This window comes from Colletotrichum destructivum, chromosome 7 (assembly GCF_034447905.1).
Source record: "Colletotrichum destructivum chromosome 7, complete sequence".
Taxonomy (NCBI): Eukaryota; Fungi; Ascomycota; class Sordariomycetes; order Glomerellales; family Glomerellaceae; genus Colletotrichum; species Colletotrichum destructivum.
Genome location: NC_085902.1, coordinates 620,439 through 645,528, shown reverse-complemented (window position 1 = coordinate 645,528; position 25,090 = coordinate 620,439). Strand labels below are relative to the sequence as shown.

The 25,090-nt window shown below is 59.2% G+C and overlaps 10 protein-coding genes across 10 annotated transcripts; 2 read left to right on the top strand and 8 right to left on the bottom strand.

Moving 5' to 3' along the window:
• Positions 1-68: 68 nt before the first annotated feature.
• CDEST_10735 (uncharacterized protein) lies at positions 69-4,267 on the top strand. The gene is made up of 4 exons (XM_062926891.1): positions 69-977; positions 1,038-1,331; positions 1,381-1,490; positions 1,541-4,267. Exons 1-4 carry the CDS (start codon positions 801-803, stop codon positions 3,729-3,731), a joined length of 2,772 nt encoding a protein of 923 aa, XP_062782942.1. The 5' UTR covers positions 69-800; the 3' UTR covers positions 3,732-4,267.
• A 1-nt stretch (position 4,268) lies between these two features.
• Positions 4,269-6,166, bottom strand: CDEST_10734 (Putative metallopeptidase, catalytic domain superfamily, peptidase domain, HRXXH). Its single transcript, XM_062926890.1, has one exon. The coding sequence runs from the start codon at positions 5,187-5,189 to the stop codon at positions 4,296-4,298; it is 894 nt and encodes a 297-aa protein (XP_062782941.1). The 5' UTR covers positions 5,190-6,166; the 3' UTR covers positions 4,269-4,295.
• A 489-nt stretch (positions 6,167-6,655) lies between these two features.
• On the bottom strand, positions 6,656-9,811 carry CDEST_10733 (Putative UDP-glucuronosyl/UDP-glucosyltransferase, Glycosyltransferase family 28; the record flags this gene model as incomplete). Its single annotated transcript, XM_062926889.1, has 5 exons — positions 9,301-9,811; positions 8,837-9,234; positions 7,150-8,772; positions 6,955-7,093; positions 6,656-6,846 (listed from the first exon to the last, which is right to left on the bottom strand). Exons 1-5 carry the CDS (start codon positions 9,431-9,433, stop codon positions 6,656-6,658), a joined length of 2,484 nt encoding a protein of 827 aa, XP_062782940.1. The 5' UTR covers positions 9,434-9,811.
• Positions 9,812-10,920: 1,109 nt separating this feature from the next.
• On the bottom strand, positions 10,921-12,063 carry CDEST_10732 (uncharacterized protein; the record flags this gene model as incomplete). The annotated part of the gene is made up of 1 exon (XM_062926888.1): positions 10,921-12,063. The coding sequence occupies one exon, from the start codon at positions 12,061-12,063 to the stop codon at positions 10,921-10,923; it is 1,143 nt and encodes a 380-aa protein (XP_062782939.1).
• A 1,013-nt stretch (positions 12,064-13,076) lies between these two features.
• On the bottom strand, positions 13,077-14,832 carry CDEST_10731 (Class II Aminoacyl-tRNA synthetase/Biotinyl protein ligase (BPL) and lipoyl protein ligase (LPL); the record flags this gene model as incomplete). The annotated part of the gene is made up of 2 exons (XM_062926887.1): positions 13,077-14,322; positions 14,393-14,832. 2 exons carry the CDS (start codon positions 14,830-14,832, stop codon positions 13,077-13,079), a joined length of 1,686 nt encoding a protein of 561 aa, XP_062782938.1.
• A 688-nt stretch (positions 14,833-15,520) lies between these two features.
• Positions 15,521-18,017, top strand: CDEST_10730 (Putative chaperonin TCP-1, chaperonin Cpn60/GroEL/TCP-1 family, groEL-like apical domain superfamily). The gene is made up of 3 exons (XM_062926886.1): positions 15,521-15,748; positions 15,817-15,902; positions 15,964-18,017. Exons 1-3 carry the CDS (start codon positions 15,661-15,663, stop codon positions 17,488-17,490), a joined length of 1,701 nt encoding a protein of 566 aa, XP_062782937.1. The 5' UTR covers positions 15,521-15,660; the 3' UTR covers positions 17,491-18,017.
• On the bottom strand, positions 17,764-19,232 carry CDEST_10729 (Putative acyl-CoA N-acyltransferase). The gene has a single exon (XM_062926885.1). It carries the CDS (start codon positions 18,968-18,970, stop codon positions 17,792-17,794), a length of 1,179 nt encoding a protein of 392 aa, XP_062782936.1. The 5' UTR covers positions 18,971-19,232; the 3' UTR covers positions 17,764-17,791.
• A 1,161-nt stretch (positions 19,233-20,393) lies between these two features.
• Positions 20,394-21,350, bottom strand: CDEST_10728 (Putative ankyrin repeat-containing domain superfamily; the record flags this gene model as incomplete). The annotated part of the gene is made up of 1 exon (XM_062926884.1): positions 20,394-21,350. One exon carries the CDS (start codon positions 21,348-21,350, stop codon positions 20,394-20,396), a length of 957 nt encoding a protein of 318 aa, XP_062782935.1.
• Positions 21,351-21,649: 299 nt separating this feature from the next.
• On the bottom strand, positions 21,650-22,060 carry CDEST_10727 (uncharacterized protein; the record flags this gene model as incomplete). Its single annotated transcript, XM_062926883.1, has 3 exons — positions 21,650-21,784; positions 21,888-21,946; positions 22,003-22,060. The coding sequence occupies 3 exons, from the start codon at positions 22,058-22,060 to the stop codon at positions 21,650-21,652; spliced, it is 252 nt and encodes an 83-aa protein (XP_062782934.1).
• Positions 22,061-22,421: 361 nt separating this feature from the next.
• CDEST_10726 (Putative heterokaryon incompatibility) lies at positions 22,422-24,887 on the bottom strand. Its single transcript, XM_062926882.1, has one exon. It carries the CDS (start codon positions 24,701-24,703, stop codon positions 22,589-22,591), a length of 2,115 nt encoding a protein of 704 aa, XP_062782933.1. The 5' UTR covers positions 24,704-24,887; the 3' UTR covers positions 22,422-22,588.
• Between the last annotated feature and the right edge of the window lie 203 nt (positions 24,888-25,090).

The following is a 25,090-nucleotide window of genomic DNA, read 5'->3' as shown; positions in this document are numbered from 1 at the left end:
TGACATCTTCCGGTGCACTAGGCTTTGATAATGCACACTGCGAGTCACCCAAGACGGGGTAGGTAGTCCACTCTTTTTGGTAGGCAGTAACAGCGATGGAAGGCTATCAAGGGCTTGATCGAGGCATCGATGGGTGCCTTGGTAATAAGTAGAAGATTAGAGAGCAATGCGTCACAGTTTATACGTACAACCTCTCTAACTCAATCAGTTTTCCACCGAGTGTGCCAGTGCATGGCCTTCTTGTTGGTGTTTGTGGTGTGGTGCATTGTTGTGTCGTCGTCGGGTTGCAAGCCAATGCCGTGAGGGGTGTTATGTAATCGGGCATTTACAGCTAGTGCGCGCTCAGCCACGCAAACATCGTGGCTGCGCCAATTCTCCAGCCACACCCCGCCGGACCCACCAGCTAGCAACGGGAACAGAAGTTTGGATGTAAACAAACGCGATCGGGGATGGTCAACACGATTGGGGCTCTGCCGACCATACCCTCCTCCGTCCTCGCATTTATCGACACCGACTGATACGCTACACTCCCGCATCCGACCATTAGCTACCCTTCTTCTCTCTCGATATTTGCTTTCCGACCATCGCTACTCGCCACCGAACCAACGCGGCTCTCGCTCGATCTCTCACGCTCCGATGCATTTTACCCACGACTAATATTTGCTCCCTGCGATCGACGCGTTCGTCCTGTGCATAATTGTTTGCGCAACCGCTTCGCGCTACCGATCGCGATCAGATTCTTTCTCTGTCTACCCGATACGTACACTTCATAGCCAGCGCAACAGCTGATACCGCCCGACATGGCCGACAACCTGGCTTTCGAGGGCCTAGTTCCCAACGAATACTTCACATACGAGGGCCGTCTGGGCTCTTTCCATCAGGTCTACCCTGCACCGAAGAGGCGCCAGTCTGGCGCTACCAAGGGCGGATCCAAGAGCCTGGTCTGGCCGCACATGAAATATCTCGCGCCGGAGGAGGTGTGTCTCGCAGCCAAAGCATCCAATTGAGAAGATCGCGTGTATTGACCCTTGTCCCAGCTCGCGAAAGCAGGCTTCGTTTGGCGCCCGTTCCCCGATAACCCCGACAACGTTGCATGCTTCCTGTGCAACAAGTCTCTCGATGGCTGGGAAGAAGGCGACAAGCCCCTTGAGGAACACCTGAAGCATTCTCCTGACTGCGGCTGGGCCATTGTCGCAGGCATCGAGGTCAACCTTAACGATTTGGCATCGGAGGATCCTGCCAGCACCCGCATGATCGCGGCCAGAAAGGCAACTTTTGATGGGCGGTGGCCTCACGAAGGAAAGAGAGGGTGGAAGAATAAGATCAAACAGGTCAGTTGCCACGGCACGACTTCGCCTTCCCCTGCTAACAAGTTTATAGCTCGCCGAGGCAGGCTGGAAGTACACGCCTTCCCTCGAGTACAACGACATGGCCACATGCACCTACTGCGAGCTTGCCTTGGACGGCTGGGAACAGAATGATAAGCCTATGTGCGTACCCCGGACCGCTTTCGTTTGTGAACACGACTAACCCGTACTAGGGACGAGCACTTCAACCGATCACCCAACTGCCCGTACTTCGCCTTGGTACAGCAACACGCCGCCACAAGAAAGACCAAGGGCAAGGGAGCTAGGGGCTCCAAGACAACGGCGAGGCTTTCTGTGCAATCCGTAGCGACGGCAGCTTCCGACATCACATCAACTTCCGATATTGCTGCCGAGTACGATGACAGCGTTCTGACGACAAGCTCCACCATGGCCGGCAAGAAGGGTTCTCGCGCCAAGAAGGCCGCAACAACCACGAAGACCCGGAAGACCAAGGCCAAGAAAGACGAGCCTGTCGAAGTGATTGAGGACGAAGCGATGCCGGATGATGAGATGCCACCTGCACCTCCTCCCAAGCCAACACGAGGACGCAAGCGGCCAAGTGAGGAGGTGGACGAGTCTGCACTCACAATCTCGGAGGCGCCCGCTCCCAAGAAACGTACGGCCCGTGGTCGTGGCAAAGCGACGACCGACAACTCGACGCTCGAACATTCGCAGCAAGACATCAGCATCGAGGATGCACCACCTCCAGCGAAGGCGCCCAAGGGCCGTAAAACCGCTCGCGCTTCCGGGACCAAGGGAACGCGTAAAGCCTCGGCGACGTCACAGAGATCAACAGCCTCGATAGCGTCTCTTCGCGCCGCCCCCGGCGCTTTTCCTGGCGATGATGACGATGACGAGATCACCCGGCAGCTTGAGGCTGACCTTGAACGCCCACTGACGGACGATGAGGATATCATGCAAGATTCCGATTCCGAAAGGAAAAGGGAGCCCGCATCGAAGGCCAAAAAGAAAAAGAGCCAATCTGGCAAGGACGCCGCCAGCCCCGAACCCCAGGGAAACCACGAGATGTTCGATGCCGAGCCATATGTGGCAGACGAAAACGACGTTGATGAAGACTTGAAGCGCCTTGAGGCGGAGATGACCGTTAATGAATCCGAATTGCTCGAGGTGCCCAAGAAGGGCCGGAAGGCCGCGGGAACCCGCAAGGTATCAAAACAGACCAAAGCTCAGAAGGCCAAGGCGACTAAAACTGCCGTTAAGGAGGATGAACTAGCCGCAACCTCCACCGAGCCTGCCAAGGTGGAGGAGCCTGTTGCCATGGAGGTAGACGAGCTCAGCACCGCCACAGTTGTCACTAAGCCTGCCCGTAGTAGCACAGGCAAAAAGCGTGGTCGTCCCTCGAAGGCGTCTCTGGCCTCGCGTGCTTCCTTGGAAGATGTTCCCGAGGTCGAAAAGGTGGAAGCCGTCGAACCTGACCATGTTGCGACTGTGCCAGAACCCGAGAACGAGGTGGAAGCTGAACCCGAATCTGAGGTTGAAACAGAGTCTGCGGAAACCTCGGCGCGCCAGTCGTTTGCTTCTGCGCAACAAACACATGCGCCTGCTGAGCAGCAAGATGAGCTGGCAGGTAGTCCTGGGGAGCTTGAGGAGCACGATGCTCTCGAGGATCCTGAGCTGCCTGAGGAGATTGAAGAGCCTGAAGAAGTCGAAGAGATTGAGGACGTCAAGGATGTTGAGGAGGCCGACGAAGTCGAGGAGGAACCTGAAGAAGACTCTGAGCTGGAACTGGAGAACGGGGATAACAATGACCCCGAGCCAGAGTTGGAGGCACCTGAATCCACACCGAGAAGCGCCCCGAAGGAGAGCTCACCGGCCCATCCCTCGTCACCCGTGGTCGTCTCATCTACTCGTCGCAGTCTTCGGCACCAACAGGGGACAACTCGCATTTCTCCTGCCCAGTCCGCTCGACAAGCAGCAGTCTCGCCGTCGCCTTCGCCTCAGTCGTCGGATGCTGAGAATCAACCTCCTTCCTCGAGACCTTCCACCTCACAGAAACGCGTGACACATGCGCCCACTTCGTCCACCCCAGCGCGGCCAAGCTCCCCGACCAAGCGGAAGGCTCTGGCCAGTCTCCAGAGCACAACGCCCTGGAACCCAGTCGACATTGACCTCATTTTCGGATCCCCTGAAAAGGATGACAAGAGGAACCCCGTTGACAGGCTGTTGCACAAAGGCTCAGAGCTGACCAGCCCGGAGAAACGGATGACGGTGGAGGAGTGGATTCATCACAACGCGAACCAGGCGGAGGCGAAGCTGCGGCAGGAGTGCGAGACCATGGTCAGCAAGTTTGAGAGCGAGGGAAGCAAAGCCATGAACGTTTTGGAGGGCTTGATTGTGGAATAACAAAATGTTTGCATAGCGTAGTGTTGCTGGAGGAGCTCTCTTTCGGGTCTTTTTATTTTATTTTTAATGATTGGTACAATGATCATGATAGAACAACAAACGCACCAGTATACACGTTGTCTGGGCGGGGGTCAAAGCCGCGAGGAGTTGGTTTACGGAGGGGTTGAACAAGATCAACAAGTCAACCAGGATAGGGGAGAGGGAAGAGGAGCCGGATTGTCGAATTCTTCTTCTGTGGAATACTTTACAAAATAGGAGACGGGGAAACGAAGAGGAGCTACTAAGTTCTTCTGACAGGCAATGTCATTATTATTACTCGGTGTGTTTCTTAAAAATAAGGAGGGTGTTTTTTCTAAGTTCTATGTTCATTACAGAAATCCCCTCGTGAAAAAATAGCCTCGTTTCCGTCTAATCATTTTAATCCAGTTGTGGTATCGTTCCGGCATGTAAAAATCATTGGTTGTTTTTTTCTCATTCCTTCCTCACTTCTCCCACACTCCTTTCCACCTCGTTCTATGTGTGCTTCATGTCGCCATGAACGGGGGGGAGGACAACACATCAACCTTAGACGCAGTGAAGGACACCGTCGGCGTGGGTGTGGCACTCCTGGGGCGCGCTGGAGGTGGCGGCGGCGGTGGTGGCAGCGGAGCCGGCAGCGGTGGTGGTGGTCGGGGTGGGCTCCTCCTCCTCCTCGAGCTCGCCGGAGCAGCCGACGCCAGGGGCGGCGATGTCGTAGGCCCAGACGTCGATGGCGAAGTACTGCAGGGCGTCGCTGTCGACGACGGAGAGGGAGGCGTTGTTCTTGGCGAGGTCGAGGGCCTCGGCGTAGTCCTCGGCGTAGTGCTCGACGACGCCCTCGGAGATGAGGGGCACGTGGAAGGCGCGGTGGAGGAGGTCGGTGGCCCAGAAGGTGTTGAGCTTGGAGTTGGCGACGTTGTAGCCGAGGCCGCAGACGGAAGAGAGCGGGCGGCGGATGGCGAAGGAGAGCGGGCAGATGACGGTCTCCTGGGTGGCGTTGGAGCCGCGCCAGTGGCCGGCCCAGCCCTCCTGGGTGGCGCAGTTGCGGTCCGGGTCGTCGCAGCGGAAGGTCATGCCGGTCTTGTCGGCGTTGACGACGCGGTCGTACCAGCCGATGGGGGTGGAGGTGGAGGCGTTGCCGAAGTACTTGCGGACGTGCTCCGACGAGTTGCCGAAGCGGAGGATGTGGTCACGGGCGTGGGCGGCGAGCTGCTGGGTCTCGGCGAGGGCGACCTCGAGCTGGGCGCGGAGGGTGACGTTGCAGGACTGGTGGATGGGGAACGTCTTCTGCCAGCCGGCGGACCAGTCGTAGGGGGCCTGCGGCGTCGGGGTGGCGGCAGCGGGGACGGAGACGGTCTCGGAGGCCTGGCGGCGGGCGAGGGGGGTCGCGTCCGTGAGGGCGGAGAGCAGCAGGGCCGCGGTGGCGAAGCCGTACATCATCTTGACTGAAAGGGGAGTTGGAAGGGAAAGGGTTTCCTAGTGAAGCTTGATATTGAGATGAACTGCTTGATGTTGATGCTGCTGCTGCTGCGAACGGGTTGAGCTTGAGCTGGGAGAACTGGGGGAGCTTGGAGCTTAGAAACAAGATGTCCATCATGGCGAGGGCATGCAAAGGTCTTTTATAGCTGCGAGATGCCGACGCGGGTTGCCACATTTTTCTCTCTTCTCTCTTCGAGTTCGAGGGGTCCCATCTCCTCGGGTTCTCCAATGGAGGTCCCCTTCACAAGCCTCGTCGAGCCCAGCTGCTCGGGCCAAGACTCTGCTAGCCATGCCTTGCAGAGCCTGCGTGGGCACCTTTGGGTCGCCTTCTTCGTTCCTCACGTCCGCAGGCAAGCGCATCCTTTCCATCCTAGCCCGGTCGTGTGCGTTGATCGGGCATGGTCCCCCATCCCGCGCTGGTCCTGCTGCTCACTGGCTGGGGAGACTTTTTTCCTCGTGCTTCTGCGGCCATCGGCCGGATATCACCTCCAACTCTAACCGTCGTCCTTTCCCCTTCCTCCCCTCCCCTGGTCACACTCGTTCCCCTCTTCGCTTGGACGTGTAAGCAAGCTTCTTTGATGAGGAATAGAGAGAGGCGGGGGGATGAAAAGTTCCAATATTGCCCCAGTGGAGTTCGTCATGTCGGTCACGACAGGATTTCCGGGAAGCGACTCTTGAGAGTCCATAACCCTGCGAGAGAGAGGAAGAGAGAGCAAAAGAGAGGTGTTAGTCGGGTGATGCCAAGGCGCGGGCAGCTCAACGCCAAGCTCACGATCAGCTCGGTGTTGGCATGTTCGATTGGCCAATCGAGTGGTCCGGCGAATGGCGAGGCTCGGCCGGAGAGGCGCGGCTCCACGGCCAAGAAGTGCTAAGTCTTGTTGGCTCGTGGGATTATGGGATTATGGGTTTACGTAACGTTGGGGGGGGGGAGAGGAAGGCCGAAGTACTTTTCTTTTTACAAGCTTGAAGGGCTAGAGACTGAGCCGGCGAGCCATCCGGGTCCTCGGGCCCCGCTCGACTCGGCGTGGAGCACCTTGATGGCCGGACCGGGGTCCGGCGACGCCCCGCTTTTTGTTTTGAGTGTTTTCGTTCCCATGAAAGTGTGATCCAACCTCGTTCCTCCCCCCCCCCCTCCCCCTCCTTCCAGCTTCACTCGTTGGGCTGCATTTCTTTTGTCCCGTGGGGTGGCTGTCGTTCTCTAGGTGCTTATTTCTCACGAGTCCCATGCGCAGCACGGCGAGGGCAATACGACATACCCCAGCAACCAGGGCAAGACACCTTTCTTTCATGCACCGCGGAGATCCCGAAAAACGATTCAACCCATTCATCGGGGGAGGGGAGCTTCCCAACTGCTTGGTAATACCATCGCCCAAGTGGCTGCTGCTGCTGCGATCGGGCATGCGCCGATGGGCTCCTCGGAAGTGACTTCATGGCGCAAAGTATGCGTCAAACACCTGCAGGGCCTCGCTTCCGCCGCCGCGGGGTGTCCCGTTGCGCTGCCGTTGGTCGTGGTCCAGAACTGCAGATTTTGCCGTCCACACTGCGCGGCTCCGGCCTGTCCTTGCTTTGAGGGATTTATGAATACCTTGCGCAGGGTAGGCAAGAAGCCCGAAAATAGCTGGGTAGGTAGATCACCACCGGGTTAGCTTTGCCCGATGTGGTTCACCGAAGCAAGTTGGATTCCTTGCTTGAGCAGTAACCTAAAGACGGGGGGGACCTTTCTCACCTGCTCCCGGCTTGAGGGCGAGCCCGACAGACCCTGTGCCCAGCCCTTTGGCTAGACCAAGAGCCCCTCCTTCCTTCGCACCTTTGTAAGGGTCGGTAAAGACACCTGTAAGCCCGTCGTAAAAGCCAGTTCCAAAGGTCTGAGATCTGGTCAGGTCATGTTGTTGATGTGATTTCACTTGGAGGCCCGACTCACCTTGGCAGCCACGATCCTGCCGCTCTTCCAGTCCTCCACCTTGCCGTGCTCCCGGGGCTTGTCGCCATATAACCGAGGTGCGTGGTGAAAACCTTCGGCGAAGGCCAAAGGAAGGTCAATGAAGCCGCCCTTGACCACTGCCTTGGTCATGGAGACGAACCCATTGCCGAAGGCCATGGCGGCCGCACCGCTGGCGCGTCCCGCATCCTGGCCGGAGGTCCTGGTGCGCCTGTATTCCTTCCACGGATCTATAAACGTCCCGCCGAGAGCGAACGTGAAGTCAGTTATGGTGCCGAGGAGCGAGGAGGCGCCACCGGTTAGAGGGTCCCATCGCTTGACGTCGGTATCGTACTCGTTCGTTCGATGTGCTTTCAAGTCGGTAATCTTCACTCTCTCCGACTCAAGCATCCAAGCAGCCGCCTGGTTCGAAAGCTTCAGGCTTTTCCGTCCCGTCTTGGAGGTCTTCTCGTACGTCCATGCGGCAGGCTGGTCGGGAAAGAGGTGGCAGCACATGGCGCTGGCTGGGATGTTGCGGTGAAACGACCGCACCGCGGCGTCGACGCCGTGTTCCTGACACATTTTCTCCGCCACGGTTTGAACGGCGTGGTTTGCCGTGGGCGACAGACAGAAACGAATGGCTTCCGCAAGTCTCATCGCGTCGAGCTCTTTTTGCGGGATGGGCGCGGGACCCGCGCCTGCTTTCGCGACGACTCGGCCCCAGAACGGTTGGTCGCCGAAGAACGGCACGATAATGGTCGGGCGCGCGTTGACGAGACCGCAGGCGGTCGTCCCGGCGCCTCCGTGGTGCACCACTGCTGACACCCGCTTGAACAGCCACTCGTGCGGACAGTCGCCCAGGTAAAACACATTGGCCGTGTTCGGCCTGCCCTCGCCGAGCTTGCTCCATCCTCGTGAGATCAGAAGACGAGTACCGCAGACGCGGGCGGCTTCCAGAACGATTTCCGTCAAGCGAGTCGGATCGTCGATTACGATGCTACCGAACCCGACATACACCGGGGGAGGTCCCGATGAGAGGAAGGCATCGAGGTCGGCGGGCGGACTGTAGGCTGGCTCATCGCGCATGAAGAAACCACACACATCAACCTCCGGCCCCCAATCAGCGGGCTTGGGAACCACTGCTGGAGACCAGCAATAGGTATGCGGGATCTTGAGAAAGGTCGTGATGCCCGGGCCCATGCTGGCTGGGATTGGTGCAAGTTCGAGGTCTCTTCGCCGCCAGCTATTGATGACATCGCCCAGGCCTTGCCAGGTCATCAGCTCGACCACGCCGTACGACAGCCAGTTCGTTACCTGCGGTTCGAGGTCTTTGCTGCGCTGGATGTTGGCCAGGGGATGTGGGAACGCACGCGTCGCGGTCCACGGCATCGTGAACATGATGTGGACGGGGACGCCGAGTGCCTGGGCGCAGTGCACGTGAGCGAAGCTCGGGGGATTGGCGATGATGGCATCGGCGACAAAAGGCCGTCTGCTGACGGGGTCCGGGTCTATGCAAGAGCGCCAACATCCGTGGAGCATCTCGCGCATCATGCGGCGCTTTCGACCCACGTCGCCTCCCTTCAAAGATTCCATAGAAGGGATCAGCCCGGGGTTGCGGACCATGTACTCCACGGCAGTTAGTTTCCGGCTCATGTCAAAAAGTGGCTGCCTCATGGAACGCCAGACATACCGACATCAGATCTGCAGGATCACCACCGATGGGGAAAAATTCCAAGCCAGAGTCAGTGACGAAGCTGGCGAAGTTGTCATGCGTCGCAAGTCGGACCCGATGGCCGTACCGACGCAGGGCTGTCCCAAGGGCGATGAAGGGCTGAACGTCACCTATGGAAGGCATGTAAGTCATGAGCATTGAGAGTAGGGAACAGCTAAGGGGTGGATATAGGCTGTCAATGACAACTTGGCCCTTACCACGACTGCCCACCACTTGAATGACGATATTCAGAGGCGGTATGTTTTCCGTGCCGTCGTTCGGTACTGCGGCCCTCTCAGCTGTCGGAAAAGGGGGAAGCTGTTCCGCGAGTTGTTGTGGACAATCCGACTGGAAGCTGATTGTGACATGTCCTTCGGCTACGCAAGGGTCAGTCTCTGCCGTCCAAGAGCACCCCACCCCCACCGTTCGACGAGGAGTCTAACCTGATACTGCCGCTTCGCTAGATAGCAGGGCGCCGGAAGAGTGCAGTTCATGCGGCGGAGGAGTCTCGCACAAGGACTCGGACTCTTCAGCGCCAGCGCGCGAGTTTCGTTCCAACTCGATGGTGGACATCATGGGCTATTGGTGTGCGGTGCGGGTGGTGGGAGCTGAGGTATCGAGATGTTGGTAGGTCAACAACCCTCGGCTGTTGTTGGCCTTCCACCATGGTTTATACTAACTAGCAGGTATCCAAATGGCCTGCGGAGATGACTGCATCATCGAAACACTGTTACGCGGCTGTCGTTGCGTAAAGGGAGCCGAAGCGGGGTTTTCCCACGTCGCCGGAACGCCGTTTGGGGCTGATTGCTTATTGCTGGGCGCAGCATCTCTAGCGGCGCTGAAGGATCGCGGGACGCGTGTTCGTACCTATTTGCGAACAAATGATGGCGAAATTGTCTCTCTCTTAGGCTCGGAAGAACCGATGGTCCATCTATGAGTGCGTGGGTTCTCAGGTCCAGGACGATTGGTAGAACCCTCTCGCCCGGGATGAATGAATTGAAAGTAAGGTTGAATTCACGCTTCGGATCCCGTTCACATCGTCCTTGGCTGGTCCCACTTATTCCCGCCGCTCGTCTCCACCCACCGGCCGGTGGATTGCGGTAAAGACATGCCGCGCGGTCGATGGCATTTATTGAAGATTGTAGTACAGTTAAGCTTGTACGTGCCGCACAGACAGACGGGGCTCTCTTGCTTGACATCGCACGCTCTTGTCAGGACGGCCGATGAATCATCTTGGCTGAGCACTATATTGGTGAATCGTCAGGGGTGCTTTAAGGCCCCCCAGACCTGAACTATGCTTGATGAGCCGCTGAATACCCAAGTATAGGGAGTTGGCACAGCATCTGATGATCGAATGCCCAAAAAAACACCAAGCATGCCGATCCCTTCTCTTCCCGTCAACTCATCATCACGATACAAGCGACGGCCGCTAGCTTATCCTTTGCCGACGCCCTTTTTATTTTATTTTTGGGAATGGGGCCAGGCAACAACAGTCAAGCAAGCTCGTCGTTGCCTAGCAAGACTGTTGACGATATGCGCCGACTGCTGTGCAATCCAGCACATCTAAGCGCAGGAAGACGCGTCACCATCCGTGGCGTCTCGCCCGCCAGCCCGGAGACCCCTACAGGGGCCGTCTGAACCAGTTGGTATTGTCGATCCGTGACCTTTCTGCAATGTTGAGACGGTCAAGGTTCTCGTTCCTGTTCCCGATAAGGGGCCCTCCAACCTCTACGCCTACGCAAACTTGCTGGACCCGTTCCCGGCCACAGCAAGCTTATTAAAACCGCTTTATGAAAAAAGTGACATTTAATTTGACTTTTCGATTTTACTCTAGTGTACAGTCTCATGGCAGCTCTAGCAGGGTCACAGAAGCGATCAAATCTTGCTGAGAAGTAATGCTTCCAGTGATATAATGTTAGTATCGAAGTCTTCGGCCTAAGTGTAGAACCATGAATGATAGTACACATCCCCAAACGATACGCTGAAATCACAAAATGGCCGCGCAATGCAGACTGCAGATATGGTATCAAAATATCCAACGTGCATGCATACAACGACCCGACTCAGCCGTTCTGCCGCCCAGGAACGTCGTTCACAAAGTGGCCCTGCCCCGTCTTGTTCGCCTTCAGCTCCAACCTCGTCCGCAGCCTCCTCGCTGCCTTCTCGGCCCTGTCCAGCTGCCTCTTCTGCGTCAGCAGCACGCTGCGCTGCTCGGCGGACGGGAGGTGCGCCAGCGCCGCGCGGTCCTCGAGACTCAGGCGCGCGAGCTGGGTCTCAAAGACGGCGTCGCGCTTCTCGGCGCGGGTGAGAAGGGCCTTGGCGTCGTCGGCGCTCTGCTTCCCCGGGCCGCGGGGCGCCGTGAGTCGGAGGCTTGCGTGGGATTCGTCTGTCGTCGTGACTCCCGGCAGGAGGGCGTCGGGACCGGAGCCGGAGGCGGCGGCGGCGGCGGGGGTGAGTCTCGTCCGCTGGCGGGACGCGGCTGGGGATGAGCGGTGAGTGAGCGTTTTTCCGGACGGGAGGCGGACGGAGCCGCCCTCCTCGGTGGCGTCGGAGATGGCCTTCCTGGTCTCTTGCCTCTGCGTCCTGTCGTCGCCGTCCCCGGTCGAGGCTTGGTAAAAGTCTCTGAACTCGGAGTCCTCGGCCGCGATGTCGAACTTGCAGTGCCCCTTGCCCAGCATATGCTGCTGCACGGCGGAAGCGGTGCGTCGCTGGGTGCCGCACTGGAGGCACTCGCGGTAACCGAAGATGACGAGGTGCAAGTAACGGATGAGGGTCTCTGGGTCAACAATTAGCCCTTCCCGGTTGGGGATGAACATGCCGTGCGCCCGGCCCATGTGCGCGACGTTGTCGTCGAACGAGACGGATACGGCGTTGCAAAACAGGCAGGTTTCGGGACTGAAGTCGTCGCCGTCGTCATCTGGTTCGGCGTCGCTGAGATCGGCGTCGGAGACGGAAGACGAAGAGGAGTGCTCCGTGTCGGACCCGGATGTGGCGGGTCCCCCAGGCAGCGCGGTGGAGGTTTCGGGGATCGCGGCATGTTGCTTGGCGGTCAGGGGCTCGAGGTCGGCGATGCGGCGCTTGAGGTTCGTGACGTGCCACTGGCTTTTGGAGTGGGCGCGGCGCGTGTCGGCATTGTCGAAGTGGACGGCGCAGGTGCCGCAGGACGTTGCCGAGAGCTTGAAGTGGGAGGTGGTTGATTGTTCCATGGTCACGACTATGTTGGTGTTGGTGGTTGCGACTGAATGAATTAACGGCATTTACAAAAGTCTCTGTCCTGAAAAGCCTGTGGCTTGAATAGATTTGATTGGGGGGTTTAAGACTATTCATAAACACATGACACCTTTTGAACAGAACCAAAGATGCGCTTTTTATATGTACTGCAGTTTCTTGCCACGCGACGAGCATTGGTATCAGCACCAACGTGGGCAACAAGGAAAAAACATAAAGCCCATCCTGGCGACGGCCGAGACCCCTCGATCGACAACGACATCTTGCCCTCCATTGGCGTATCAGCGACGCATTATCCAAAGCACAAGCCGAAAGGACGTCTATCGGCAGATGCCGCGACACGACGACAAATAACGTGAGTCAGAATGTGGGCCTGAAGACTGTGGTTTCTCAGAGATCATATTTGAATGAGAACGCGCGTGAGTCATACCGGAACTTGCACCGAGACCTTCCTCTTCAGGATGCGTGGGCGTCAGCAATTGAATGAGCTATGCTCCGTCATAGGCGTTTCCCCCCGCAATGGCGGTCCGAGTGACAGGGGTGCCGATGCCGGACTCGGCCGCTGGTCCGGCCTCCAAGTGAGATGATCCAGGCATTTTACGCATTACATTACGCCTTGGACAGCTTACCGGACGGAAGACGTCGAGTGAACAAGGTCGTCGGTGCTTTTTCCTCGTCGCATGAAAGAGATCCCGAATCTCGTTGATTCTCTGTTCGGATCGACACAGCTAACCAACCGTATTCTGTCCAAGCCGCAGTCCGCATCTTCCAAACGTAGGCATCTGGGGCTGGATCATAAGTTGGTATCGAATCACTTTTTAGCCGTAGCTATCTACCGCCTCTCGTCCTCGTCCGGAGAAATCCCAGGACGACATGCCCCTCTGCCTCTCTCTAACACTTGACATTGAACCAAACCCGCCGTGCATCTCATTATCCGGACCCCGTCCCAAAATGCTGATCCCGCAACTCCTCTCAATATCATCGTCCGTGTCTAGTAGCTGCGGCCGAACATGACCCATTTCTGGGCCTTAGCCTCGCACTCGGGGTTGAGGCACTTGGTCTCGCCGGGGACGATGCCCTCGGGCTGCTCAAAGGGAATGCAGAGGGACTTCATGCCCATGCTGGGCTGCTTCTTGCCCTCGGGGAGCGACGCGTTCTCGGGCGGCTCGCTGGTCGTGAGCTCCTTGATGCGGTCCTCGCACTTGCCACCCAAGCAGAAGGGGATGAGGACGACATTCTTGGTGTCGAGGGCGGGGATGACCTTCTCCCACTCCGTGAGAACGAGGCGGTGCTCGCGGAACGACTGCTCGGCCTTGTTATACATGTCCGACTGGATCGTCTCGAGCAGCTCAGGCACCTTGGTCGACAGCTCGGCGAGAGGGATGGAGCCCTTCTCGGCAGTGTCACGGCGGGCGAAGGCCACCACCTCCTTGGCCGCGTCCTTGGGGCCGAACTCGAGCCGCAGGGGGACACCACGCAGCTCCCACTCGTTGAACTTCCAGGCGGGGGTGTAACCGTCTCTCAGATCCGCCTCGGCACGGACACCGGCCTTGCGCAGCTCGTTACGGAGGTCGTCAACCTTCTCCTCGAGCTTCTTGCGGTCCTCGGGCGTAGTCTTGGCCGTGATGCCGACGGCGATGAGGACGACCTGCACCTTGGCGATGCGAGGGGGGAGAACCAGGCCCTTGTCATCACCGTGGATCATGACCATGACACCAATGACACGGGTGGACAGACCCCACGAGTTCTGCCAGACGTGGAGCTTCTCGCCCTTCTTGTCGGGGTCCTCGACCGTGATGTCGAACATCTTGGAGAAGTTCTGGCCCAAGCAGTGAGAGGTGGCGCCCTGGATACCACGGCCGTTGGAAGGGATGTAGCCCTCGACGGTGGTGGTGTAGTAACCGCCGGCGAACTTCTCGTTCTCCGTCTTGGTGCCGCGGACGACGGGCACGGCCAGCAGCTGCTCGTAGACACCGGCGTAGAGCTCGAGGATCTCGAGAACCTCCTTGCCGGCAAGCTCCTCGGTTAGATGGGCCGTGTGGCCCTCCTGCCACAGGAACTCTCTTGTGCGGAGGAAAGGGGTGGTCTGCTTGGCCTCCCATCGGACGACCGAGTTCCACTGGTTCAGGCGGAAGGGAAGGTCGCGATGGCTGCGGATCCACTTGGAGTAGTAGGGGTACATGACGGCCTCGGAGGTGGGACGGACCGCGACGGGGACCTCGAGGTCCTTGTCACCGCTGGAGGAAAAATTGTCGTCAGTACGCGTGCGGTGTGGTCATCAAGGGAGAAGAAGCGAGATAAACTTACGCCTTGGTGACCCAGGCAAGCTCAGGGGCGAAACCCTCAACGTGGTCCTTCTCCTTCTCGAGCGACTTGGATGAGAGGAACATGGGGAAGCTGGTCTCGTCGACACCCATAGCCTCGATTCTCTCCGAGAACCACTTGCGAATGACGGTCCAGATGTACATGGAGGCCGGGCGCAGGATGAAGAAGCCGGAGATCTCGTTGTAGTACTCGACCATCTCAGCCTTGAGGACAATCTCCTGGTACCAGGCGGAAAAGTCCTCGTTCTTCTTGACCGTGATGCCCATGATGTCCTCACTCTTCTTTCCACCGACAACGGGGAGGGAGGCTTGCTTGGCGGCCTTTGCAGCCTTTTCAGCCGCCATCTTGGCCTGCTTCTCGGCCTTCTTCAGGGCGCTCTTGGACTGTTCGGCAACGGGGGCGGGGGCGGAGGCGTCGGCCATGTTTGCGGTATTCACTGCACGTCGCAGGATCGTCTCGGAAAGGGGGTTGAGTGGTCGACTGATATAACTGGCGGCGTGGTGACCAGATCGGCCTGAGTCACTTTGAGAATTTGGGCTAGGGAAGAGAAGGAGGCGGTGCGATACAGCGGAAAAACTGCCCCGCACTAAAATGTGAATCGTGTGTTTAGCTCTTGGGTGGGAAAGGGAGCAGTGAGGGGTCAATTGGGCTCCAGCCACTGGGGGGGAGAGGATCTGGCCGGGGCGTTTAATCGAGGTGCGGGTCTCCCGGGGGCTGCTTATCTGCTGCTGCTGCTGCTTCAGCCACACTTGTGTCAAGGGAGACTTCAGCCAACAAGTGTCTGACACTAGATAGAACGACGAAGCAAAGGTAAGATTGGATTGAAAATTGAAAGTGATTTTCTGAGATACTGCTAGACTCAATTTATTTTCAACTGAACTCGATAATCAAAAAATGGACGTTGAGCCTTGGCTTGTTCCACCAGTCCTACCTACCTAGGCACCTAGGTAGGTACATATGTACAGACAGAGGTAATGCACTGTTGACGTTGGCTCCGTTGCTGCAGTGTCATGCCAGCCGATAAGATAAAGTACACCAGCCACACCCCGGTTCCTGGAACAACCCCGGCTCCGATAAAAAGTTGCGTCGAGGGGGCAGACAAGGCAAGCACAGCAAAGAAGCTTCTATTGCTGTCCAGGCACACACACACACCGACGAAGCTCGCCAAACCACTCCTCCCATCCACCAACCTCCCCATCCCGCGACTCTACCACAACCGCAGGCAGAGACAGAGAGCGAGAGGCGCAAAAATGGCTTCCATGTTTGAGCAATCAGGAAGCGGCACGCTTTTCCTCGGCGGCCAGAAGATTTCCGGCGCCGACATCAGAGACCAGAACGGTACGCTTCTATGTCTCCCACGATCAAGTGCGATCCATCCCAAGCTTATCTTGCTGACAAACTCGCAGTTCTTGCGACCCAAGCTATCGCAAATGTCGTCAAGAGCTCCTTCGGCCCCAGCGGCCTCGACAAGATGATGGTGGACGATATTGGTGTACGTATCATGGCGGTCCTGTCCCCCCTCCTCCCCCGGACCCCGCTTACCCCCAGTGCAGGATGTCACGGTCACGAACGACGGCGCAACCATCCTTAGCTTGTTGGATGTCGAGCACCCGGCAGGAAAGATCTTGGTCGATCTCGCACAACAGCAGGACAAGGAGGTCGGCGACGGCACCACATCCGTCGTCCTGATCGCCGCCGAGTTGTTGCGCAGAGGAAACGAGCTTATGAGAAACCGCATACACCCCACCACCATCATCACGGGTTACAGACTTGCCCTCCGTGAGGCCGTCAAGTACATGAACGAGAACATCAGCATCAAGGTCGAGAACCTCGGACGCGAATCCCTCATCAACATTGCTAAGACGTCCATGTCGAGCAAGATCATCGGAGGCGACTCGGACTTTTTTGCCAACATGGTGGTGGACGCCATGCTGGCCGTCAAGTCGACGAACAACCGCAACGAGACAAAGTACCCCGTCAAGGCCGTCAACATCCTCAAGGCCCACGGCAAGGGCTCGCTGGAGTCTCTCCTCATCAAGGGCTACGCCCTCAACTGCACAGTCGCCTCGCAGGCCATGCCGACAAGAATACAGGATGCGAAGATTGCAGTGTTGGACATGAACCTGCAGAAGGAGCGCATGAAGCTGGGCGTGCAGATCACGGTGGACGACCCCCAGCAGCTGGAGCAGATCCGCCAGAGAGAGTCGGGCATGGTTCTGGAGAGGGTAGAGATGATCCTCAAGGCCGGCGCCAACGTCATCCTTACCACCAAGGGTATCGATGATATGGTGCTGAAGACGTTTGTGGAGAAGGGTGCCATGGGTGTGCGCAGATGCAAGAGGGAGGACCTGCGAAGAATTGCCAAGGCGACGGGCGCCACCATGCTCAGCACACTGTCAGACCTCAACGGCGACGAGAAGTTCGACCCGGCGTACCTGGGACACGCCGAGGAGGTGGTGCAGGAGCGCATCTCCGACGACGAGTGCATCCTGGTCAAGGGCACCAAGTCCCACTCTTCGGCCTCCATCATCCTTCGTGGACCCAACGACTTCACGCTGGACGAGATGGAGCGGTCGATCCACGACTCTCTCAACGCCGTCAAGAGAACCCTCGAGAGCGGCAGCATCGTCCCCGGCGGTGGTTCCGTCGAGACGGCCCTCCACATCTACCTCGAGGAGTTTGCCGGCACTGTCGGTTCCCGCGAGCAGCTTGCCATTGGTGAGTTCGCGCAGTCGCTGCTCGTCATCCCCAAGACGCTCGCCGTCAACGCCGCCAAGGACGCCTCGGAGCTCGTCGCACAGCTGCGCTCCCGGCACGCGCTCTCGCAGCGCATTCAGGAGGGCGAGGCCAACGAGGACGAGAAGACGGTGGCGCGCAAGAAGGCGTACAAGAACTACGGGCTGGACCTGACGCGCGGCAAGGTGATTGATGAGATCAAGGCTGGCGTCTTGGAGCCCACCATCAGCAAAGTCCGGCAGCTGAAGAGTGCCGTCGAGGCGTGCATCAGCATCATGCGTATCGATACCCTGATCAAGCTGGATCCCGAGCAGAGAGAGGAGGATGACGGACACGGTCACTGAAGCGGCAGTTGGGAGTCCGTGTGAAGAAGTTTAAAAAACAAAAATGAGCCAAAGTGGGGAGTGTTTCCAAGGGGTTTAGACGGTTCATAGATCACTTTGCTAATGATACCTTGTCATGCCGCCGACATGGACTTCAGTCGGGGGAATTCCCTAACCTGTGGGTTGCCGCCATCCTTTGAAGAAGAGCCAGATATATGCGTGAGCCTGCTGCCGCCATGCAAATTCCCATGTAAATAAATCCATGTTGAACCAAAAAGGGAAAACCCCCCCCTCAAAAACAGAAAAGGACCATGGAACGTGTTTAGCACCAGCCAAACTTCTCGTTGAGCACCCACTCGACTTCGCCCTCGCCGTACCACATCAAGCTCGCGATGCTGTCCGTCTCCCTCTCGACGAACTCGTGCGGGATGCCGGCCTTCTCGATGAGGCTCCTGATCCTGGGCGCCGGGTTCCACATCTCGACGTTGTTGACGCTCCACTCGGCCGCCTCGGCCCTCGCCAGCGCCAGCAGCGCCTCGACGGCCTCCTGCACGGAGCGGTCGTCGGCGCCGGCCTCGTCCTCGATGACGAGGCGCAGGATGTGCATCGTGTTGCCCTCGGGCTTCTTCAGCCCGCCGTAGTAACCCCTCGTCCAGACGGCCCAGACGCGGGAGCCGGGGTCCCCGACGACGCCGCCGCGGACGGTCGGGGTCCTGCCGAAGATGTGCTTCGTCATGTAGTCCTCGCGCATCAGGTGCCACAGCATGGCGTCGATGTCCGGCAGCAGAGACACGCGCGTCTTGTCGCTCTTCTCGGCCAGCTTGGCGCGGAGCAGGCGCTCGTCGACGGCACACAGCTCGGCCAGCTCGTGGTAGCCTAGCGGTACGGCCCGTCGCCGCAGAGGGTCGTGGTGGAGGTGGCGGTCGTTGTCGTCGTCGTCGTCGGTCTTCTTCAGCGGCGGGAAGTCGAGGTGGGTGCTCTCGTAGGGGTGCCAGCCGTGCTTGGCGTAAAAGGTCTTGCCAATGTCCGAGTAGAGCACGGAGCAGGCGACCTCGCCGTCGCGGATGTCGCGCCAGGACTCGCCCTGGGCCATCTCGGCGCCCTGCCAGCGGGCGAGGGCGGGGCCGAGCATGGTCATCATGATGGAGGCGTAGCCGTTGCCGCGGTGGGCCGGGTCGGTGAAGACGGAGCCGACGGCGTGGGTGATGGCGTCGACGACGGGGCCGCCTTCAGGGCGGGCGACGAGCACGCGCTTGCGGATGCTCTCGCACGAGGAGAGGATGGGCCGGTCGTCGGGCGGGCGGGACGGGTCGGTGAGGATCCACTGGGTGATGCCGCCGTTGCGGCTGACGGGGACGGTGGTCATGTACTCCTCGCGGCGGACGTAGTCCTGCAGCTCGAGGGCGGTGCCCCAGTTGGCGTAGGTCGAGGCGTACGTCCGGAGGCGCTCGGCCGGGGTCGGCTGGGCGAGGACGAGGCCCGTTTCAAGAGTCGAACCCATGATGGATAGATTGGTGGTTGGGTGGCTGGGTGGATGGATTGACGGAGATCTCGGCGGCAACGTCCCCTTTTTCCAGCTCTGGGGTTTGATATTATTCGATCTGCGAAGCTTTGTGTTATGTCGTCTCTTTCTCTCGCTCTCTCCCTTTGGCGAGTCACATCACACCGGGCATTGACAAACGACAAGATTGGACAGTTGAATCAACGAAGAAGAGGAAAAGAAGAAGAAGAAGAAGAGAAAGAAGAAATAGGAAAGAGACCAGCTTTCCCTGGAAACCGGGGTTGGGGACTAAGACAAAGCGACGTCCTTATCATGTGTCCCCCCTTCCCCCAGACGTCTTCAGCAGGTCTTAACGGGCGCGCGCGCGCGGCCCCACCAGATGATGGGAAGCGTTGGCGGGGAAGACCTGGTCCCCAATAAAAACACTAGGTTTCCTTTCCAGGATGATGCGGCTCAAGCTGCCGTTAGGGGTCAGGGCTGGCTGCTTTGATACGAGTCGAGGGAGAAGAGCATGGTACAAAAGGACCCTCGAACCCCTCTCTTCCACGTCCATGTCCGCCCCCCCGTCTCACATCGGGAAAGGAAGGAGAGGTCAGCTGGCCCACAAGCGGCGCATCGCGAGGTCAGAGGAGGAAACGAGCCAAGGCGATGCTTGGTCTTACGTCACAAGGGGAGGGAAATTGTTGTGTTAGTGTAATGCCCGACTCTAGGTAGGTCAGTCAAAAAAGAGTACAGGTCAAGGAAGCCGAATTAAAACAGAGTGCAGACGAAAGGGAAAAGCAAGTCTTGGTCTCGAAAGAGCAGCTGTTGGGAATCTTCTTGTTAGGTAATTGTTTGCTACCCCAAGCCCCAAGATTCCCCCGCCTTTGCCGGGTGTATCGGGCAAGTCTCGCCGGTGGGGTTTGCGGAGGGCCGGTGGAAGCCGATGGTAGGCGGGGCCGGAATTGGAGCCTTGGTCCCGCTTGGACGCGGCCCCATTCTCTTTTGGCGCGCCACGGAGAGAGTAAGGGAGAGAGAGAGAGAGAGAGAGAGAGGTAGAGACCGTCGTACCGCTAGCAGTCGTGGCCAGTGGGGCGAGGGATTCCCCGGTCTCGTGGAAGTCGGCTGACTTGGCTGATGTGAGTCTATCTTGGGATACACGTGTGTTAGTTTATGGTGGGTGGGAACTCTTGGCTGTGTTTGGGTGTGTTGAGGGTGATGCATGCATGCATCTGTGGATGCAGGTGTTTTCTTTTCACTTCATCTTGCAGGTTGCTCAGCGGCCCAGTTTATCATGATGTGATGGCCATTCTTGGAACCATTTTGTCGATGAGATGGATCAATTGTACAGCCCAGCCATACGCCGTAAACCACTTCCATGCTGAGTATCTCCAATGTTGCCCATCACCGTCGCCTCCCTATCCACGGGCTCGCACGATATCAATCAATCTAACAGAAACACCCCTCCGCCCTCCCTTCCCCTCGCGCCCCTCCTCCGCAGCAGCCTCACGACCTCGCCATGCCCCCTCGCCGCCGCACTCTGCAACGCCGTCTGCCCCCCGCGCCAACCGGCCCCAGCCCCGGCCTCGATCTCGGCCCCGGCGTCCAGTAGCATCTCGCACACCCGCACGTGTCCCCCCTCGGCCGCCGCGTGCAGCGCCCTCGCGCCCTTGTACCGGCTCCCCTCGGCCCGGACGTCCGCCCCGGCCTCCAAGAGCATCCTCACCGTCCCCTCGTGCCCCCGGTGGCTCGCCGCCTGCAGCGCCGTGACGCCCCTGCTCCGACACGCCGCCGCGTTGACGTCGGCGGCCCCGCGGTGGTGGTGTCGCCGCCCCGCTCCCGCTGCCTGCAGCAGCAGCGTCTTGGCGATGTCTTCGAACCCGCCCTCGGCGGCCGCCTGCAACGCCGTCCGCCCGCCCGTCGACGCCGGCGGCGCGTTCACGTCAGCCCCCCGCCGCAGCAGCAGGTCGACGACGTCGCCCAGCCCCGCGGCGCACGCGCTCTGCAGCGCCGTCGCGCCAAAGTACCGCGAGGCCGGCCTGTTGACGTCGGCACCCTCGTCAAGCAGGGTCCGCACGATGCCGAGGTCCGGCCGGCCCGCGGCGATCTGCAGCGCGTTCTTGGCCTCGTTGTTGCCGGGGAGGTCGTCGACCTCGGCCCCGGCCGCCAGGAGCGCCGAGACCACGGCGGGGTGGGATGCCGAGCACGCCGCCTGCAGCGCGGTCCGGCCATAGTACTCGCGCGGAGGAGCGTTGACGTCCGCCCCCGACGCGAGGGCGGCGTGCACCGCGGCGAGGTCGCCGGCGAGGGAGGCGCGTTGGAGCGGGGTCCAGCAGTCGTCTTCGTCCTCTTCGTCTGGGGAGTGATGTTCCATGACGTCTTCCGTGGTAGGATGCTGCATTTTCCCGCCTTTTTTTTTTTTGTCAAGCCTTTTCTGATCTGATCTTGCCCGCTTGCGTCGTCAAGTTTAAAATCAGTGAGATTGGGAAATTCCCACCACGGTATACGATGTAAGATGCAATCCTATCTTGGGTAGGTTCCCTGCATGAGTGACGGAAGTGCGGCACAGTTGCCGCCCGCCCGCCCGTGGTCGACTTTCCCGCCGGGCCGGTCACTGGATCAACAACAGCCTACGAACGTTGCTTTGCAGAACAATCAACAATGTGCTCTTTTAATAGTCATTGTTTCCGGACCAACTAACTATTCTCTCGTCTCGGACGCCTTTTTGCTCTCGCTCTTCTTCTGGGGCTCGCCCTTCTTCGGCTCGTTCTTGGACCCGGCCTCGTTCTCGTAGCCGCCGCCCTGCTTCTCGTACTCCTTGGCCAGCTTTGATCCCTGTGGAAGTCATCTTTAGCGAGGTTTTCAAAATTCTATGCATCTGGAAAAGGCAAAAGCCGCTCCGTAAATGACAATCCGGTAACCGTGGGCTGCGACTCACCTTCCATGCCGCCCACTGCCCCTCGCCGCCGCCGGACTTGTTGGGCTCTTGCTTGATTTCTGTAGCTTGGTATTTAGCATCGTTCCCAGCTAGGTTTGAATGAGAGGAGTCCCACCCTCTTTAAGCTCTTCTCTCAGCTCGGGGTCGGTAGGCTTTCCCTTGGAAGAAGGCATGGTGAACTTGGGATATGTCGAGAAGTGACGAGAGAAAATGAAATGTTTGGTGGTGTATAAAGCAGGGTTAAAAGTCACGAGCGAATATATTAACTTTAAATCGAGGACACCAGGACAAAGATGACTTCCTCCACACGCAACAGGGCGTCTTCTGATGATGATGATGCCGGTGATCATCTATGACGCTCACAGTACCAGCCACACGCCCTGTTGCGCCGGCAGCGCTAGCAGGCCGGCAGACCCACCACCAGCCCGCGCCGTCCCGGCCGCCGATTCATTACACGCCGGCCCCGAGGGATCGAACTATCAAGGTACTTCGGTATAAGACAGCTCTGCGAACTGAAAGAAACCATAACTTTTTGTATTCTTTTGCTTCTTCATGAATAAACCAACTATAGTCGGCGTGCTGAGTGTCTACTCCAATCTAGTTGTCGTCATAGCATCAAAAGGGCGAAAGCGAGCCAACTTGCAAACCACAAACCCGGTTACCATCATCAGATCAGTGAACATAAGGAAACCCCCTCCCCCTTAGTGAATCGACACGGGCTCGAACTCGACACCCTCCTCGACGGCCTCGCCGTTCATGATGCCGTGCACGTAGGCCGCGCCGACGATGCGCCTCGCGCCCTCCCTCTCGGCGCTCCTCCGCAGCACGAACGGCGCGTTGCACCCCTTTAGCACCCAGACCTCGTCGCCCGCCTCGCACCCCTCCGGCACCATGCCGACGTACCGCCCGCCCCGGGCCAGCACGAGGTCCAGCGCCGCGCGCATCGGGAACACGCGGTTGATGAGCACCTGGGCCGCCGCCTCGAGCGCCTCGCCCGCCTCCTTGGCCGTGCACCCGGACAGCATGATCTCCCTGCGCAGCGCCTCCCGCTCGGGCCGCGCGCCGTCGAGGTCGTCGTCCTCGACCGCCGTGCAGGTGCGGTACGCCAGCTTCAGCGTCGTCAGCGGGACCTCGTTGCCGTCCTCGCCGTGCCCGTCCGCCTCGTCCGCCTCGGTGCGGAAGAACGTGAGCGTCCGCAGCACCGCCTCGACGCCCGTCTCGCCCGTCGGGTACGTCGCGTCCTCGAAGCCAGGGATGCCGGCCAGCAGCTTGGAGAGCGTCATCATGTCGCGCTTCACCCAGAGAGACGGCTGCTCGGCGTGCAGGTGCGCCGGGCGCGGGAGGTCGGTCGCGTGGGAGATGGTGTCGACCTTGACGCCCATGAGGAGGAGCACGTCGTCTGCCTCGTTGGGGTCGAAGCCGAAGTCGAAGTCCGTCTCGCCGGCGGCCTCGGACTCGGCGGCATCGGCGACCGTCATGCGACGCCAGGGCCGGCGGAAGTCGGGGATCCAGGAGGGGAAGTCGGCGCCGTTGAGGCTGTTGGCGATGCCGGCGTGGTCGAGCAGCTCCTCGCTGAAGGGCTCGTGGAGGAGCGTGCGGGCGAAGCGGAGGGCGGTCTGTTCAAAGGTGGCCGAGTAGTCGGGGCGGAACTCCTCCCTGTCGCCATCGGAGGCGAGGCCGAGGAGCGCAAAGTAGAGATCCCGCGGGTCGGTGGCCTCGACTTCGCGGAAGGACAGCAGCAGGCTGAGGAGATCTGTCGAGCGGCCGGAATCGTCTCCGTCCTCTGACTCCCACTCTTCATCATCGCCATCCTCGGCATCTTCGGCGTCTTTGTCGTCCTCTTCCTCCTCGTCGTGGTCGTGGTCGTGGCTACCATGACCTCCGCAGCATCCTCCCCCGTGCTCATGTCCGTCGTCGTCTCCGTGACCATGCTCGTCCGAGTTGCCCCTCATGGAGCCGAGCTGGTAGAAGCGCAGCCTCTGCGCCATGTTGGCCATCAAGTCGGCCGCGCCCTTGAGCTCCTCGCCGGCGGCGTTGACGAGCGGCCAGGGCGGGCTCTCGGGCTCCTCGAGCGCGACCGTGGCGGGCCACAGCTTCGCCCAGTTGACCGCCTCGTCGCCGCAGATCATCAGCACGTCGCGCGCCAGGATGAACTCCTGCACGACCCAGACGCGGCGGAACCACGGGCGGTTCCAGAAGCGCGACACGGCCATCCACTCCTCGTCGCCCGGCGGGGGCAGCTCAGCCTCGCTTCCGGCAGGCGCGTCGGGCACCGGCTCGGAGAGCAGGTTCTCGACGAAGGCACGGGCGCCGGCGTTGAGGGGGTTCGGGATGTTGATGCGCCAGTACCTCTGGATCAGCTCGACGGCCCGCTTGCTGCCGTCGGCCTCCTCGCCGAGGTAGGCGAGCACGCGGCGGGCGCTGACGAAGATATCGTGCATGAGCATGATCTGCGACTCCTTCTCCCGGTTGTCGGACTGGTTGATGCATAGGGCGTCGACCCAGACGAGGCGCGGGCGGTCGCCGAGGCGGATACGCCTGAGGCAGTGGTAGAGGTTCTCGGTGATGGCAATCTCTGCGCCGGCGGGCGAGGCGATGCTCCGGGGCTTGTCGTCGGAGCCCCAGACGTAGGAGACGGCCTCGTAAGAGTCTGCCGACTCGGGCAACTCGCCTTCGTGTTTACTGGCCTCGTCGATGTAGGTGTCGATGGGGCGGACCAGGAGCTCGCCGCGGAGGGGCTCGTCGGATTTTCCTGGTAACAGCGAGAGGATTCGGAAATCCCGCTCGCCAATGGCGGCGTATGAGAACTCGGCCATGGCGTGATAAAGTCTACCGTTTGAGGAGGCCGTCTTCTCCGGGTGTGGTTGTGGTTTTGAGTATGGGGTGAGTAGGTGAGCGAGTGAGTGAGTGAGTTGGGTTGTGAGTGTGTGAGTGTGTGAGTGAGAAAAAATTCAGATGCCAGCGTTGTTTTGGGAATGTGGAGTGAGATGAGATTTGGAGCTGCGATCCAGGAAGACGTCGCATAGAGATCCCACAGTTAGTGAAGGGCTTTTTTTTATAAATTAATTTTGCTTGTTTTATAGTGTTCGCTCGCGTTACTAACAGGAGATTATATAAAAATGCACGGTTTTTTTGGCAAGGAAATTTGAAATTATGCTGGGAAGCCACTTGTTTAACATGGTTTTGATTTAACAACCGGTTCC